The sequence below is a fragment of the Pipra filicauda genome, unplaced genomic scaffold, assembly GCF_003945595.2.
Source record: "Pipra filicauda isolate LSUMZ 115617 unplaced genomic scaffold, ASM394559v2 scaffold45_size4122338_pilon, whole genome shotgun sequence".
Lineage (NCBI taxonomy): Eukaryota > Metazoa > Chordata > Aves > Passeriformes > Pipridae > Pipra > Pipra filicauda.
Window position 1 is genome coordinate 1,276,568 of NW_024104598.1, and position 11,134 is coordinate 1,287,701.

At 39.4% G+C, this 11,134-nt stretch overlaps 1 protein-coding gene and 1 long non-coding RNA gene across 2 annotated transcripts; one reads left to right on the forward strand and one right to left on the reverse strand.

The window, feature by feature from the left end:
• Positions 1-80: 80 nt before the first annotated feature.
• CSRP3 (cysteine and glycine rich protein 3) lies at positions 81-8,418 on the reverse strand. The gene is made up of 5 exons (XM_027732453.2): positions 8,223-8,418; positions 4,058-4,226; positions 2,544-2,679; positions 1,775-1,868; positions 81-693 (listed from the first exon to the last, which is right to left on the reverse strand). The coding sequence occupies exons 1-5, from the start codon at positions 8,332-8,334 to the stop codon at positions 614-616; spliced, it is 591 nt and encodes a 196-aa protein (XP_027588254.2). The 5' UTR covers positions 8,335-8,418; the 3' UTR covers positions 81-613.
• On the forward strand, positions 4,914-7,325 carry LOC120324208. Its single transcript, XR_005565321.1, has 3 exons — positions 4,914-5,049; positions 6,241-6,354; positions 7,313-7,325. It is a non-coding gene; the product is annotated as an uncharacterized LOC120324208 (long non-coding RNA).
• Positions 8,419-11,134: the final 2,716 nt, after the last annotated feature.

An 11,134-nucleotide genomic window follows, 5' to 3' on the forward strand; every position in this document is an offset into this window, starting at 1 on the left:
CAACATTGTAGAATGTAAAAGCACAAGCAAATTCAAATGGAAATAATGTGAAGCAGTAAGTACTTTATTGTAGCTTGAAAACAGACAGTAACAAAACTTACAACATTGCATTCTAGGAAAGTTTTGTTTTTCTTTGATAGAAAGAATTTCAAACCCTTTTTAATTGTCTCAAAGTGAATAACCTCTACCTTGTCACAACACAAAATGCCAACACGTTCAAAACACATCTAGGAGATTGGTAGGAATAGAGTAACATGGTGGACAAAGGAAAATACAGTCTAACTCGAACACTCAGACCCTGCACTCCATAAGGTATCTCTATGGGACACTAAACTGAATCTAAAACTCCAATCTAAAATGTGCTAAAGAAGCAATAGTATTACACAAGGGTTTTTTGTCTTTGTTTACTGTAAAACAGACATGAACCTTCTTTTATCACTGTACCTTTTTAATCTAAGAATTTAAGATATAAGCTCACAAATTCTTCCTGCAAGGTAGAAAATCTTGCCCAAATGCCCTATGTTCTTAGCAATATATGATGTTTAATGTTTTACTTGACAACTATCACTTGGCGACATCAACATCAGTTTGAGACTGTTGCATCCATTTCTTCTCATTCACATTCTTTCTTTTCCACTTGAGTGAGGCCACCAAACCCAATTCCTTTGGGACCGAAATTTTTTGCATAGCAAACTGCAAAAGAAGGAGGGGAGGATAAATGTTTCTGAATTCTAAATGTTCTCAGGTAGGGGTAAATGTCTTTTGGTTTTAGTTTTTAGATCACTACCAAATTTAAGTTAATAAAAGGAAGGAAATCTGAAATAGCTTATTTCCCACAAGTGTTGGCAGGTTTTAGTAGTGAAACTGAAATCACCTATTTGAATTACACAAAAGTCACATCTGGTGATCTCAAAAAAATTAGGAAACTAACTGTAGATTTAAGATCTAAGTAATGTTTTCATTAAAGCTACTTTCCTGTCTGAAAATACTCGGTAAAACTTGGTCTGGTGAGTAATTCAGGCTGAGTAATGAGTCAGTAGTTTTCCAGGAGGTAAAAGAACTGGAGCATAGTTCTGAAACTATTGATGAGCATTTAAACCATTCCATTTGAACTGTGTATTGGTAAGTGTGTGCACTGTTTTTTATCACAGCTCTGCTAAGGAAGTAGTAATGGTCAGCATGTTTCTCCTGATGTGGTGATTTGATCACTTGTGGCTGACAAACTGTACCCAAAGTCACAGAACTTCAATATTCTTCTTTAGGGCTCTCTATAAAGTTTAGCTTGGGATATAAAACCTTGGCATATTTTTCCCCCATAAGGTGTTTCTGAGAGTCAAGTGAAGTCTGTGAACTTTCAGAATTTGAGAACATCTAGATGTATAATTTAGCATCAATGCATTATCTTCTGTGCTACCACTACAGTGGAAGTATCTTTAATTGTCAAGAATTCCAGATGACCTCTGCAGATCTGTATCTATGTGGATTTTTTATTTTAGTGAGTGAGATGGTGCAGGTACAAGAGCCTGCCCAGCAGAGATGGCCAATGTTCTGTTAAAAGATCTGAGGGTAGATCTGAGAGATATTTGTAGAAAAATTACAGCATTAAACTTTAAATGTTAATAGTATAAGCTGCAATTGCAATGTTACCACGGCTCTTTGCTTTGCTTTCAGAAAAAAAGATAAAATTAAATTTCCTGAAGTTGGTTTTCCTAGGTCTAAAGAGACTAATTTTAGATTGACTCAGTAACCCAGTTCAGCTCTCTGGAACTCTCACCTTTACAGTAGAGCTCTCCGTCTTTGTCTGTAACATTCGTGGATTCTAAACTCTTCCCACAAATAGCGCAGCGGAAACACATCTTGTGCCAAGGCTGAGGAGATGAAGACAATTCATTGTATATTACAGAAAGTGCACAGGTACAAGAAATGAAGAACTACTGCTTTTTACAGTGTGAAAAGGTTAAAATCTTTTTGTTGGTCTCGTGGCTTCCATTTTTAATCATTTCAGGTTAGTCTTATTTCAGTTACATTATTGTGCCACGTCAAGAGTTACCGAGTGACTTTGTTATTGATGCACAGTTATTAATGGAGGTCTAGTAAAAAGCAGGGAGCAGGGAGTGCCCTTATTTTGGGCACTTCTTCAGTGTGCAGAGATCATATTCTAGTGAGAGTTCCTTGAGCAGAGAGCTTTGCATGTCATTTGAGAAAGGCTTCTGTTTTTCTAGTTACAGGATCTCTTTAATGTATCTGTAATTGCCACTACAAATAAATGTTTATAAATATCCCCCAAAGGTGGAGGAAGAGCCAGGCTGTACAGTAGTCAGGGGTTGTTCTTCAGACATCAATAAGAAGGGAAAAGTTGGAGAAGGTTTACAAAAGGCACATGATTTTAGACCTGAAAGTACATCCCACTCAAGCAATTTGCTGCTTCATGTTTTCTTCATCGAGACTATGAATGAAAATTTAAATGATCAAGGACCTATTAGCTACAGTTTATCACCATTATAAAACTGTGTTTTGTTTCTAGTGCTGAAGTAACTACTTACTTTTCCTCCTCCCATGATCTTCTCTGCAGCATACACTGATTTGCCACAACGGGGACATTTATCCACATCTACCATCTTTTTGGCAAACTTTGAAGCATTAGTTGGTGTAGAAGGGCGAGCAGGCTTTGGTGACCCCCTAAAACACAAGGTTTCAGTGCTTTTTAAATGCTGCTTCAAATGTTACCTACCTTAGAAAAAGTATTTAATGGGTTTTTTGGTAAGGGATGAAAAATACTGAATTGCCATTCTCTGATGTGAAAACTGGGGATAAAAAAGGGGAAAATCAAAGTATTCTAGTGAATTCTGTGTTGTGTGATGGAAAAGCTGGTACTGTAAGCTCTGATGTTGCCTGTTCTGGGCTGAGTGCATAGGGTTGGCAGCAACCAAATGCAGAAAAGATTGCATTTAATGAAAAGTGAAAGTAAAAAACAACTTTGTTTTATGGAAAAGCAAGAGGGAAAATGCAAGCAGAAGACCACTCTCCTTTATAACTGGCTGTCTGCTGTTACTCAATGAGTAGAAAATAAAAATACGTATTTTTGCATACAGATGTTTCATTAGGCAGTGAAACATTTAGACAAGGGAATTGGGGTTTTTACCTGGCCCAGGGTCAAAAGCACGTCAGAAAAGTAGCTTTGCTTTGTGTTTCTGGACATTGTGTATTATGAGTTTATGCTTAAAACCTTTCACAGAATGATTTCTGAATTACTGGATTGTTGGACTGCAACAGGTCATTATATCTACAGGATGTGACAGTTTTTGATGCAGAACTCTGCTAATAATGGCTTCATATCACACAAGGAGCCACATTTGAATACATTGTTTAAGCTTTTATTCCCTACACGGCATATTAGTTAATTGGTTTCCTTATAGTTATACCAGAAGGAAGCATTGCTGATTTGGAAATGTGCAGCTTTGAGAGTCGTAAAAAAAAAATCCTGTAAAAATGTATTGTCAGAGCTAATTATGCGTTTTTGGAAGATGGTATCCCATTAGAATTCCTTTGTTCAAACACATTCTCAGTGTGTTTGTGAGTGTTATTAAAGCCACAGGAAGGATTTAGAAATGTTATTTCCCCCACTGAGAGGAGAGCTAGCAGTATGTGGTAGTGTGATTATTTCTCCAAGAGTAAAACCAAACTGGATTTTAGCCTCTGACAGGAAAAAAAAAAATATATATTTTCTCGTTTTCTACAGTGAATGTGACTTTACCACTGTGCTACAAATGGCAACATACAATTGCAGTGGATATTTACAGCTGTGGTGGCATATAAAGGCTACTTCTGCACCATAATTGCCTATTGAAGGAGAAAATAATTTGTAAAGAAGGCTTAAAGAGACTGAGCATCATTAAAAACTGGTAAATTACTGTGTCCCTGGAAGGAAAGGGTGTAGGAAAGTCTGATCTGCTATTTACGCTGGATGTTGTTATGGAAACAGAAGAAAATGTCTAAAATACCCTGCTAAGAGACAAGTAGGACCAGAGAAAGGTGCTGTCAGTGGGGTTTGACTCACTGTTGCAGGTTCAAGCCCAGGTGGTCACCAGTGTCAGTGCTGAGGCATCCAGCCCCCTGTCCAAAGCCAACACCTTTGGGACCGTATTTTCTCCCGTAACAGGTTTTGCAGTAGATTTCGGATTCGTGAGCTGCCACTGTGGTGCTGTCCAGAGCTTTCCTGCAGGCCACTGGATACAGGCAGAGAGAGGCATCTATCAACATTTGTGTTTTCAAAGTTGAATTCATGTGGTTCAGAGTAGTTACATTTAGTGGTTATGTTTTGTTTACCTTTAAAAATATAGGAAAAGGAGTTGGTCAGTATAAAACTTGACTGGGCTGTTATTAAAATAGGTGTGTGCACACAACATGTTCCTCTTTTGCCTCTCTGAAGTTATACTGTAGCCCCAGGGAAATCATTGGCTTGTCAAGGCAATTTGTCTAGATCTGTGATGTTAAGATGGATTCGAGATAACCATCCTAAACTCCCAAACCTTAAAAAAGGGGGGAAAGGAGATTGCAGGGGTGTTGATTCCACTGAGCATCTGGACCTTTCAAAATATTCTTTCTGAGTCTGTGGTGGCTTTCTCAGCTCAGCCCAAGCTATTTTGATGACGTTTGTTTCTAAAAGAGGCTATAATACCATGTCCAGAGTCAGGTAGGATATGTTGGTTTGGGTTTTTTTTAATATTATTTGTTTGTTCAAGCTGTGGCACCAAGGCAAAGGAAGTAAGTCTCACTTCCATTAGACTTCCTCTGGGATGACAGCAGTGTGACTAAAGCCGTTCCCAAAACAGAGACCTCTTACAAGTTGTGTTTGTTACAGAGAAATACGGCTTGGCTTAGCTCACTAGGAAAGATCTGAGAGACTTTTGGACAGAAGATGCCATAGGAATGCCCTGCTTTCACCAGGGAATACAAGTTATGTCCTCTGCAGCAGTACTTTAAGCCAAGCCTCAACTTGGACGGACTAGAAGCTACTGAGTGCTAACAGCTGCTTATTTGGGGATCTTGGTAAGCGAGTATCTATGTTTTGAGAAATACAAGGCACACCCAGAGCTAACTGGTGTTGCTGAGATGAGTTCCAAGCTTGGCTATTTTCATGGAGTGGGCATGGAAGCTCAATTACTCTCTCACAGTTCTTTGCTTATCTGAAACCTGGTCAGCATTTAGAGTTTAAATTCTGTTACTGGATCAGTGGATCCCCTTGGTGCTTATGCATAGAAATGGGACAATAATGAATGGAGAAAAAAACAGTAGCTACACTCCTCAGCTGCTTGTCAGCTGCTTGTTCCACTCTGGGAACTTGGTGTGAGAAAGCCTCCACCCCATTGAGAGAGGAAGAAACTCTCAATTCAGAGAGCCTGTAGAAAACCAGGATTTTCTAGGATGCTAAAAAATTAATATTTCGACACTTCTTTCGAAGTCAACAGTGGTTGATAGAGGCAAAAGAAAAAAAAGCTAAAGCCTTCTCTCCAGCTTCCTTTGAGCAAGTACATGTCCTGCAGAGGGCATACCAGTCATGCATGAACTGTGGATAGCTTGGAAAATCAAGTTACTTAGTTCATGTATGCACCAGAAAGGTGTGTGAAATACAGAAGTATTGAAAGTGGCTGGAAGTGCAAGCTCTAGAGGAGCCAGCTGAGGGCTTGATTAGTCCCTTGCCCGTCTGTTTATTTTAAGTATCCTCCTGTTGATCAAATTCATCCACCTCAGGTAATTTAAGCCAATACTGGAATCTCTGCGGCTTTAATTATAGAATACCTGCAATGGTTTGGGTTGGAAGGGACTTTAAAGATCATCCAGTTCCAACCCCCTGCCATGGACAGAGACACCTTCTGCTTGACCAGACTGCATAAAGTACTACTTATGCGTCCCCAGCCCCCTGCTTATCTTTGGCTTTCCTCCTCCCTGTACTGCACAGAGAGGAAAATGTTTTGCAAAGACCTTTATAGTTAATAGAGATAAAATGAAGGGCTTCTGTAAATGTGTGAATCTGATCTCCTCGTGCGACAGTCTCTTCTGCTTCGAGATGGTAATTAAGTTTGCTAAGGGAGTTAAGGGCCATGGAAACTCTAGCAGCAGATAAAGTGTTTCTATTTCTGGTACCTCAGGGATAGAGTATCAATTCACCACAACAGATGGCGCAGAAGCCCTTGAAGTGCTATTGTTGAAATAACTTTGAGACCTGTCATCTGCCAACAGATCCTGGTCACCCTCTGGCACTGAGGAGACTCAGGTTGACAGTGTGAGATCCTGCCAAATGTCCCTCACAGCTGCAGTTTGAGTAAAACCTGACAGGGAAACAACAATCTGCAGGTAAAGAGCAGCATGGGAAGTAGAGATTGTTGGAAAGAGGTTTCTCTCTCATAATGTTTGTAGGGCAAAACTATGGAGCGAAGAGAGTGTGATTTATAGTTTAGCTTGTCTGATTCTTCCTGTGTTAACAGATTGCTTTGAATTGTTTATAATTTTGCTGAAATTGAACTCTTTGGTTGAAAACTATGAATCTGTTTTGTCTGGTCAAATATTATGTAAAATATATGATATATTTGAAATATTTTTAATATTGAAATCTAGAAAAGGTCAGCTAAACAGATTAACTCTTTCCATACCTGAGGTTACATTGGGGAGGATTGGTTTCCTTCTGTCAAGAAATGAAATCCTATAATTGGTTCATAGAAAAGCCCATGAATGTGATACATGATCCTGAGGCATCCAGAGCTGCTGAATAGTGTGTGTGAATCATGGTAAAAGTAAAGCCAATTAACATACCTCTCATATGCCAGCTAGGCTTAGATGCATCTTTACTTTTTGACCTTAAATATATTTCTTATGGGAATACTTTTTTTGGTATCTGACCTATTAATAAGTTAGCTCAGACTTACAACCACAAGGGGAAGATAAAGTAAAATAAAAAATCCACAACAAAATACACAACCAACCAACCAAAAAAGCCACCAAAACAAACCAAACTGTTGTCAGAATGTAACATATATATATTGTTTATCATGAACCACTTAAAAAAAAATCACTTATACTAAGAATGAAATTTAAACTTGATAAATATTATTAACTATGTTCTGTTAGGACAGATGCTTATTTTTATTAGTTTCTCTGATATTTAGTATTAATTGTTATAAGCAGCACATGGAAGCAATAAGAAGGCACTAGTTGAGACTGAGATTTTTTCTTTTACCTTTCTGTAAGAATTGGCTGAAAGTGGTCATATAACTGAAAAGCTTTTGAAGGAATTCTTTCTTATTCTGCCTTTTAGGCATCAATTGCAGGGCACTTGGAGAAAGCCAAGTAAACTCCAGTGTGTCCTTTGAACTTGTTCTGCATTGACTGCACCATGTCAGCTAAGTGTGTTATAGCCTCATGCCTCAAATAAGAAGTCTCTTTCCATCTGGGAAAAGAGGGTGAAAAACTGGATTCAATGGCTTCAATGGAATTCATACTACAAAGGTACTAAATCTCAAGCATTGTCTGCAAAATAAACTCTTCATCTACTTTTAGTTCTTAGCAAATTGTTTGCTCTCCCTCCACAAAGGACAAACAGAGCTGAATTGATACCTTCTCTCTGATTTTTTTTTTTTTAGGTGCTAGCTCATCTGCAGAGAAAACAAGATTTCTGGAAGCCATCTGCCAAACATCACAGTGGAGTGTGGGAGGGAAAGAGCAAGTGAAAGTGAACTACATGAAATATGGGGGGGGGAAGAGACTAAGGTAAGTGCAGAGTCTTGGCTGGAGGTTTTAATGCCCCCGGGGTTGCTGTCTTCCAGCTTTTCTGTGTGAAATGGATTAATGTAAGGACTCACTGTCAAAGTAGTCATCTCCTCTAACAACCTAATAAGACATCCTTCTGTCTGATGAGTGTTTGTTTAGTTCTGCTGGACTTTTTAACTTGAAGCAAACCTGTAATATGCCAAATTGTGGGACAGAGGGGAAGGGTATCTTGGAGGTGGGCCATGATACCATGATCCTGCAGCACTTGAGTGTCCCTAACAAAAACCATCTAATGCTTGGAAAGAGAAAAGCCAGGAGCCCAAGATGCAGATTGCTTGGGGTAAAGGGCTAGAAAACTGCCTGCAAAGTAATACAAAAGTAAATGTACTAGAATTGATGCAACATTTATACAGAACTATGGGGATGTTGTGAAGTTGAACCAGTGTAGCCCGGCTTACTGCAGAGGAAGCAGGACTTGTGGAAGCTCCTTCCATTGCACTGGATTTCTTCAGCGTGGTACACGGTCTTTTCACAGGCACCACATTTGGCTCCACCCCCCCAGTTTGGCATCCCTGTCTCTGAGAGGTAACCTAGAAAATCAAATTGAAAAGTGAATTATTTTAAACAGAACAGCTTGATTTTTTTAAAAAAAGTTATTATATTTTCCCCCCCTCTCCAGTCAATTGCTCTTGCATACTTGCAATGTACTACCCATGGGTGAAGGAGCTACCCTGGTGTTTTAGGGGCATGGACAGTCCAAATCCTCTGTCCTGTGTGACCTTCTCTTGTAAATAAGGCTATTCCTTAGCTTAGTATATTGTGATGGTAAATACGTGAAATGACTGTGAGGTGTATCAGTGAAAAAGTGCTAATACCACTGAAATTTCTTCTGGAGAAGTGGATCTAGGATTTATTTTCCATCAAATAGTCATTTACTTTTAGTCCTGCCCTCCTCTGTACCCCAGTGTAGCCTTTTCCCCTCAGTTTTTGCTTAGTGTGTGTTGATCTGGTTTTTGAGGCAAATTTTATTGGAGGCTAGCAAATACTTTGGAGCTTTACTGGAGTGAAACAAAAGTCTGGACAGTATTTGGCATTAAATTTTCTACAGAACAGCTTCCTACCTTGACTCTCTGTCAACAGGTAGACTAGTTATACCTCTCCAAAGCAAGTGCTGCTTCATCCAGTACCCCATAAGCTGCCTTGGTCACACATTCTTTGCCAGTATGATATTTTTTTATACAATTCATACCTGGATAATTCCACCTTGAAGTTTAACAAGGGCTCTTTAAGAGAACACATCAATAGAAACAAGTTGTTTGTTGCTTTTCTGAATTCCTCATAAGAATTCAGAAGGTCCCCAGCTGCAAGGTCCCTGTGCTGCACAGCCATCGCAAGGTAATAATACATAGGTTCCTAAGGTAGGTTTCTTTCTTTCTTTTTCTATTGTTTTTGAAATGTAAACATAAGGGAAAAGAAGAGCAGTGGTTGCTGTTGGTTGCTCTTGCAGTGACTGTTGAAGTGACTTGGCCAAGGTCACAGGAGGGCATTGTGAGGGGCAGGAGCCCAGCTCAGGTGGCCTGATGGCTCAGTGCCCTTCCTGATGATTGTGCTATCACACATCAGAAACAAGCCCAGCCCTCAGGCTGCCCTTCTGTTTTCTTGTTTGAGTCATCGTTTCTGGAAAGACTGGGATGTCATCTTGTCACCTGCACATCATATTATCAAGCTCCTGGCACAGGCCTTCCTTCTCCTTCTTGGAAAACCAGTCACCTTCTTATTATAGTTATTTTGAAGCCTGCTTGTGCTATTTGTGTTTGATTAAATTCCCCATAAGATACTTTCAACTAAGAAAAGGGTTTTGAACACTGAATCAGGCCTGCCACCTGAGAATTTTCTTCTAAGATCAAGTGAGAGATAGAGGGGAGTTTAGAGTGTTGTAAGTCACAGTGGTGATGTAACATAAGCCAGTATTTTCAATTACTTGCATATTAGACTAATATTTTACTATATATTCACACTGGACACTAATGTCCCCTGCTTATCATCATCGTAGTGACTTCTGTTCTGTAATCTTCTGAATTTCAGAATGAAATGAACAATGTCTACGTGCCAGCTCTGCAGCCTGAAGGGAATTCTTTCTGACAACTAACACCAAAAATCCTACAATGGTATAAGAATCTGTCCAGCAAAAGGAAGGTGACATGAGAGTGTGTGCACACACTGAAGCCATAGCACTGGAGACATGGCAATGTGAGCAGGTTTTACAGTCAGTGTTTGATAACAGTGCAGGTACCAGCACATCCAAACCTCTCTGCCTTAGCACAGCAATGATTAGTATCTCTTTAACCCTGTGTAATTAAATAGTCACTATTGTAACTGGTACCTGTGGTAGACAGCACACCTGTCATCCTCATGCAGGGTTCAATCTCCCCTCCTCTTTGTGAGGCTGATTTGTGCTCAGCTGAACACCCTCCCCAGCTCAGTCAACCCAGTCCTTTGCTGTAACACAGCAGCACCATCGTTAATCTCTTCCAGACCCTCTCAGCTCTCTTGGGAGGTTGCTCATGGACTGCTGTGGCAGTTCCAAAACAGTAATCATGCAAAAAGGAAAAGAAAACTCATCTTTCCTCTAATTCTGTTTATCTGGTGTAATGAGTAAGAAGCATAAACCTAATGTAGATGAAATAAGAAACAAAACTAATTGCATGCAAGAAACATATAGTGGATTTGATCCCTCTCACTCAGTGAAGCCTTTACTGAACAGCACTGCTAAATTCTTTTTTCATTTATTTTAAAAGTGAGATAAAGGCACAGAGAGAAATCTTTCATGTAAATAGAATCTTATTCCACCATTCTATATTTTCTTCTATTTTTAAAGTACTTTCATGTTGGTGCCATTTTCTTTTATGAAAATAGTTCAAGTGATGCTTCAAGCATTTTAAAAGAAGGAAGAGAGACTGGGCATAACAATCAGTTTTGTGACACTTTCTTGAAAATTAAAATGAGATTTTTGTGTTCCCTTTCAAATCAGGTTTCCAGTGGAATCCCTTCCCAGCTGAGGCAGCACTGGTAGCTGCCAGGGAGGTTTGTACCTCTGGTCTCTGTAAAGCTATTTGTGCTGTGTTAGTTCCCCTCAAAGGCACACCAAGAATCTCTGTCTTTGGCAATGGGATAGTTGTTGGAAAGTAGCTCCAATTACATCATTAGCTGAAGGGGGGAAAATAATCTCTTAAAAAGTCTGATAATGTGTGATAGTGAACTTTGTGCTGTCAGGGGCCATGGTTAGAGCTCTCAGAAGAACCATTGTCCCTGAGGCTAATTATAGTAACATGACTGGGCATGCATATACATTTTCCATGTTTTCTTGGTA

What these genes read in the sequence shown, in the direction of transcription:
- CSRP3 (XM_027732453.2), bottom strand. Translation starts at nt 8,334, where the DNA reads ATGCCAAACTGGGGGGGTGGAGCCAAATGTGGTGCCTGTGAAAAGACC. An exon ending in CAAGTCCTGCTTCCTCTGCA is followed by an intron (nt 4,227 to 8,222) that starts GTAAGCCGGGCT and finishes GCCTGTATCCAG; the next exon opens with TGGCCTGCAGGAAAGCTCTG. An exon ending in AGATCATGGGAGGAGGAAAA is followed by an intron (nt 1,869 to 2,543) that starts GTAAGTAGTTAC and finishes TCATCTCCTCAG; the next exon opens with CCTTGGCACAAGATGTGTTT.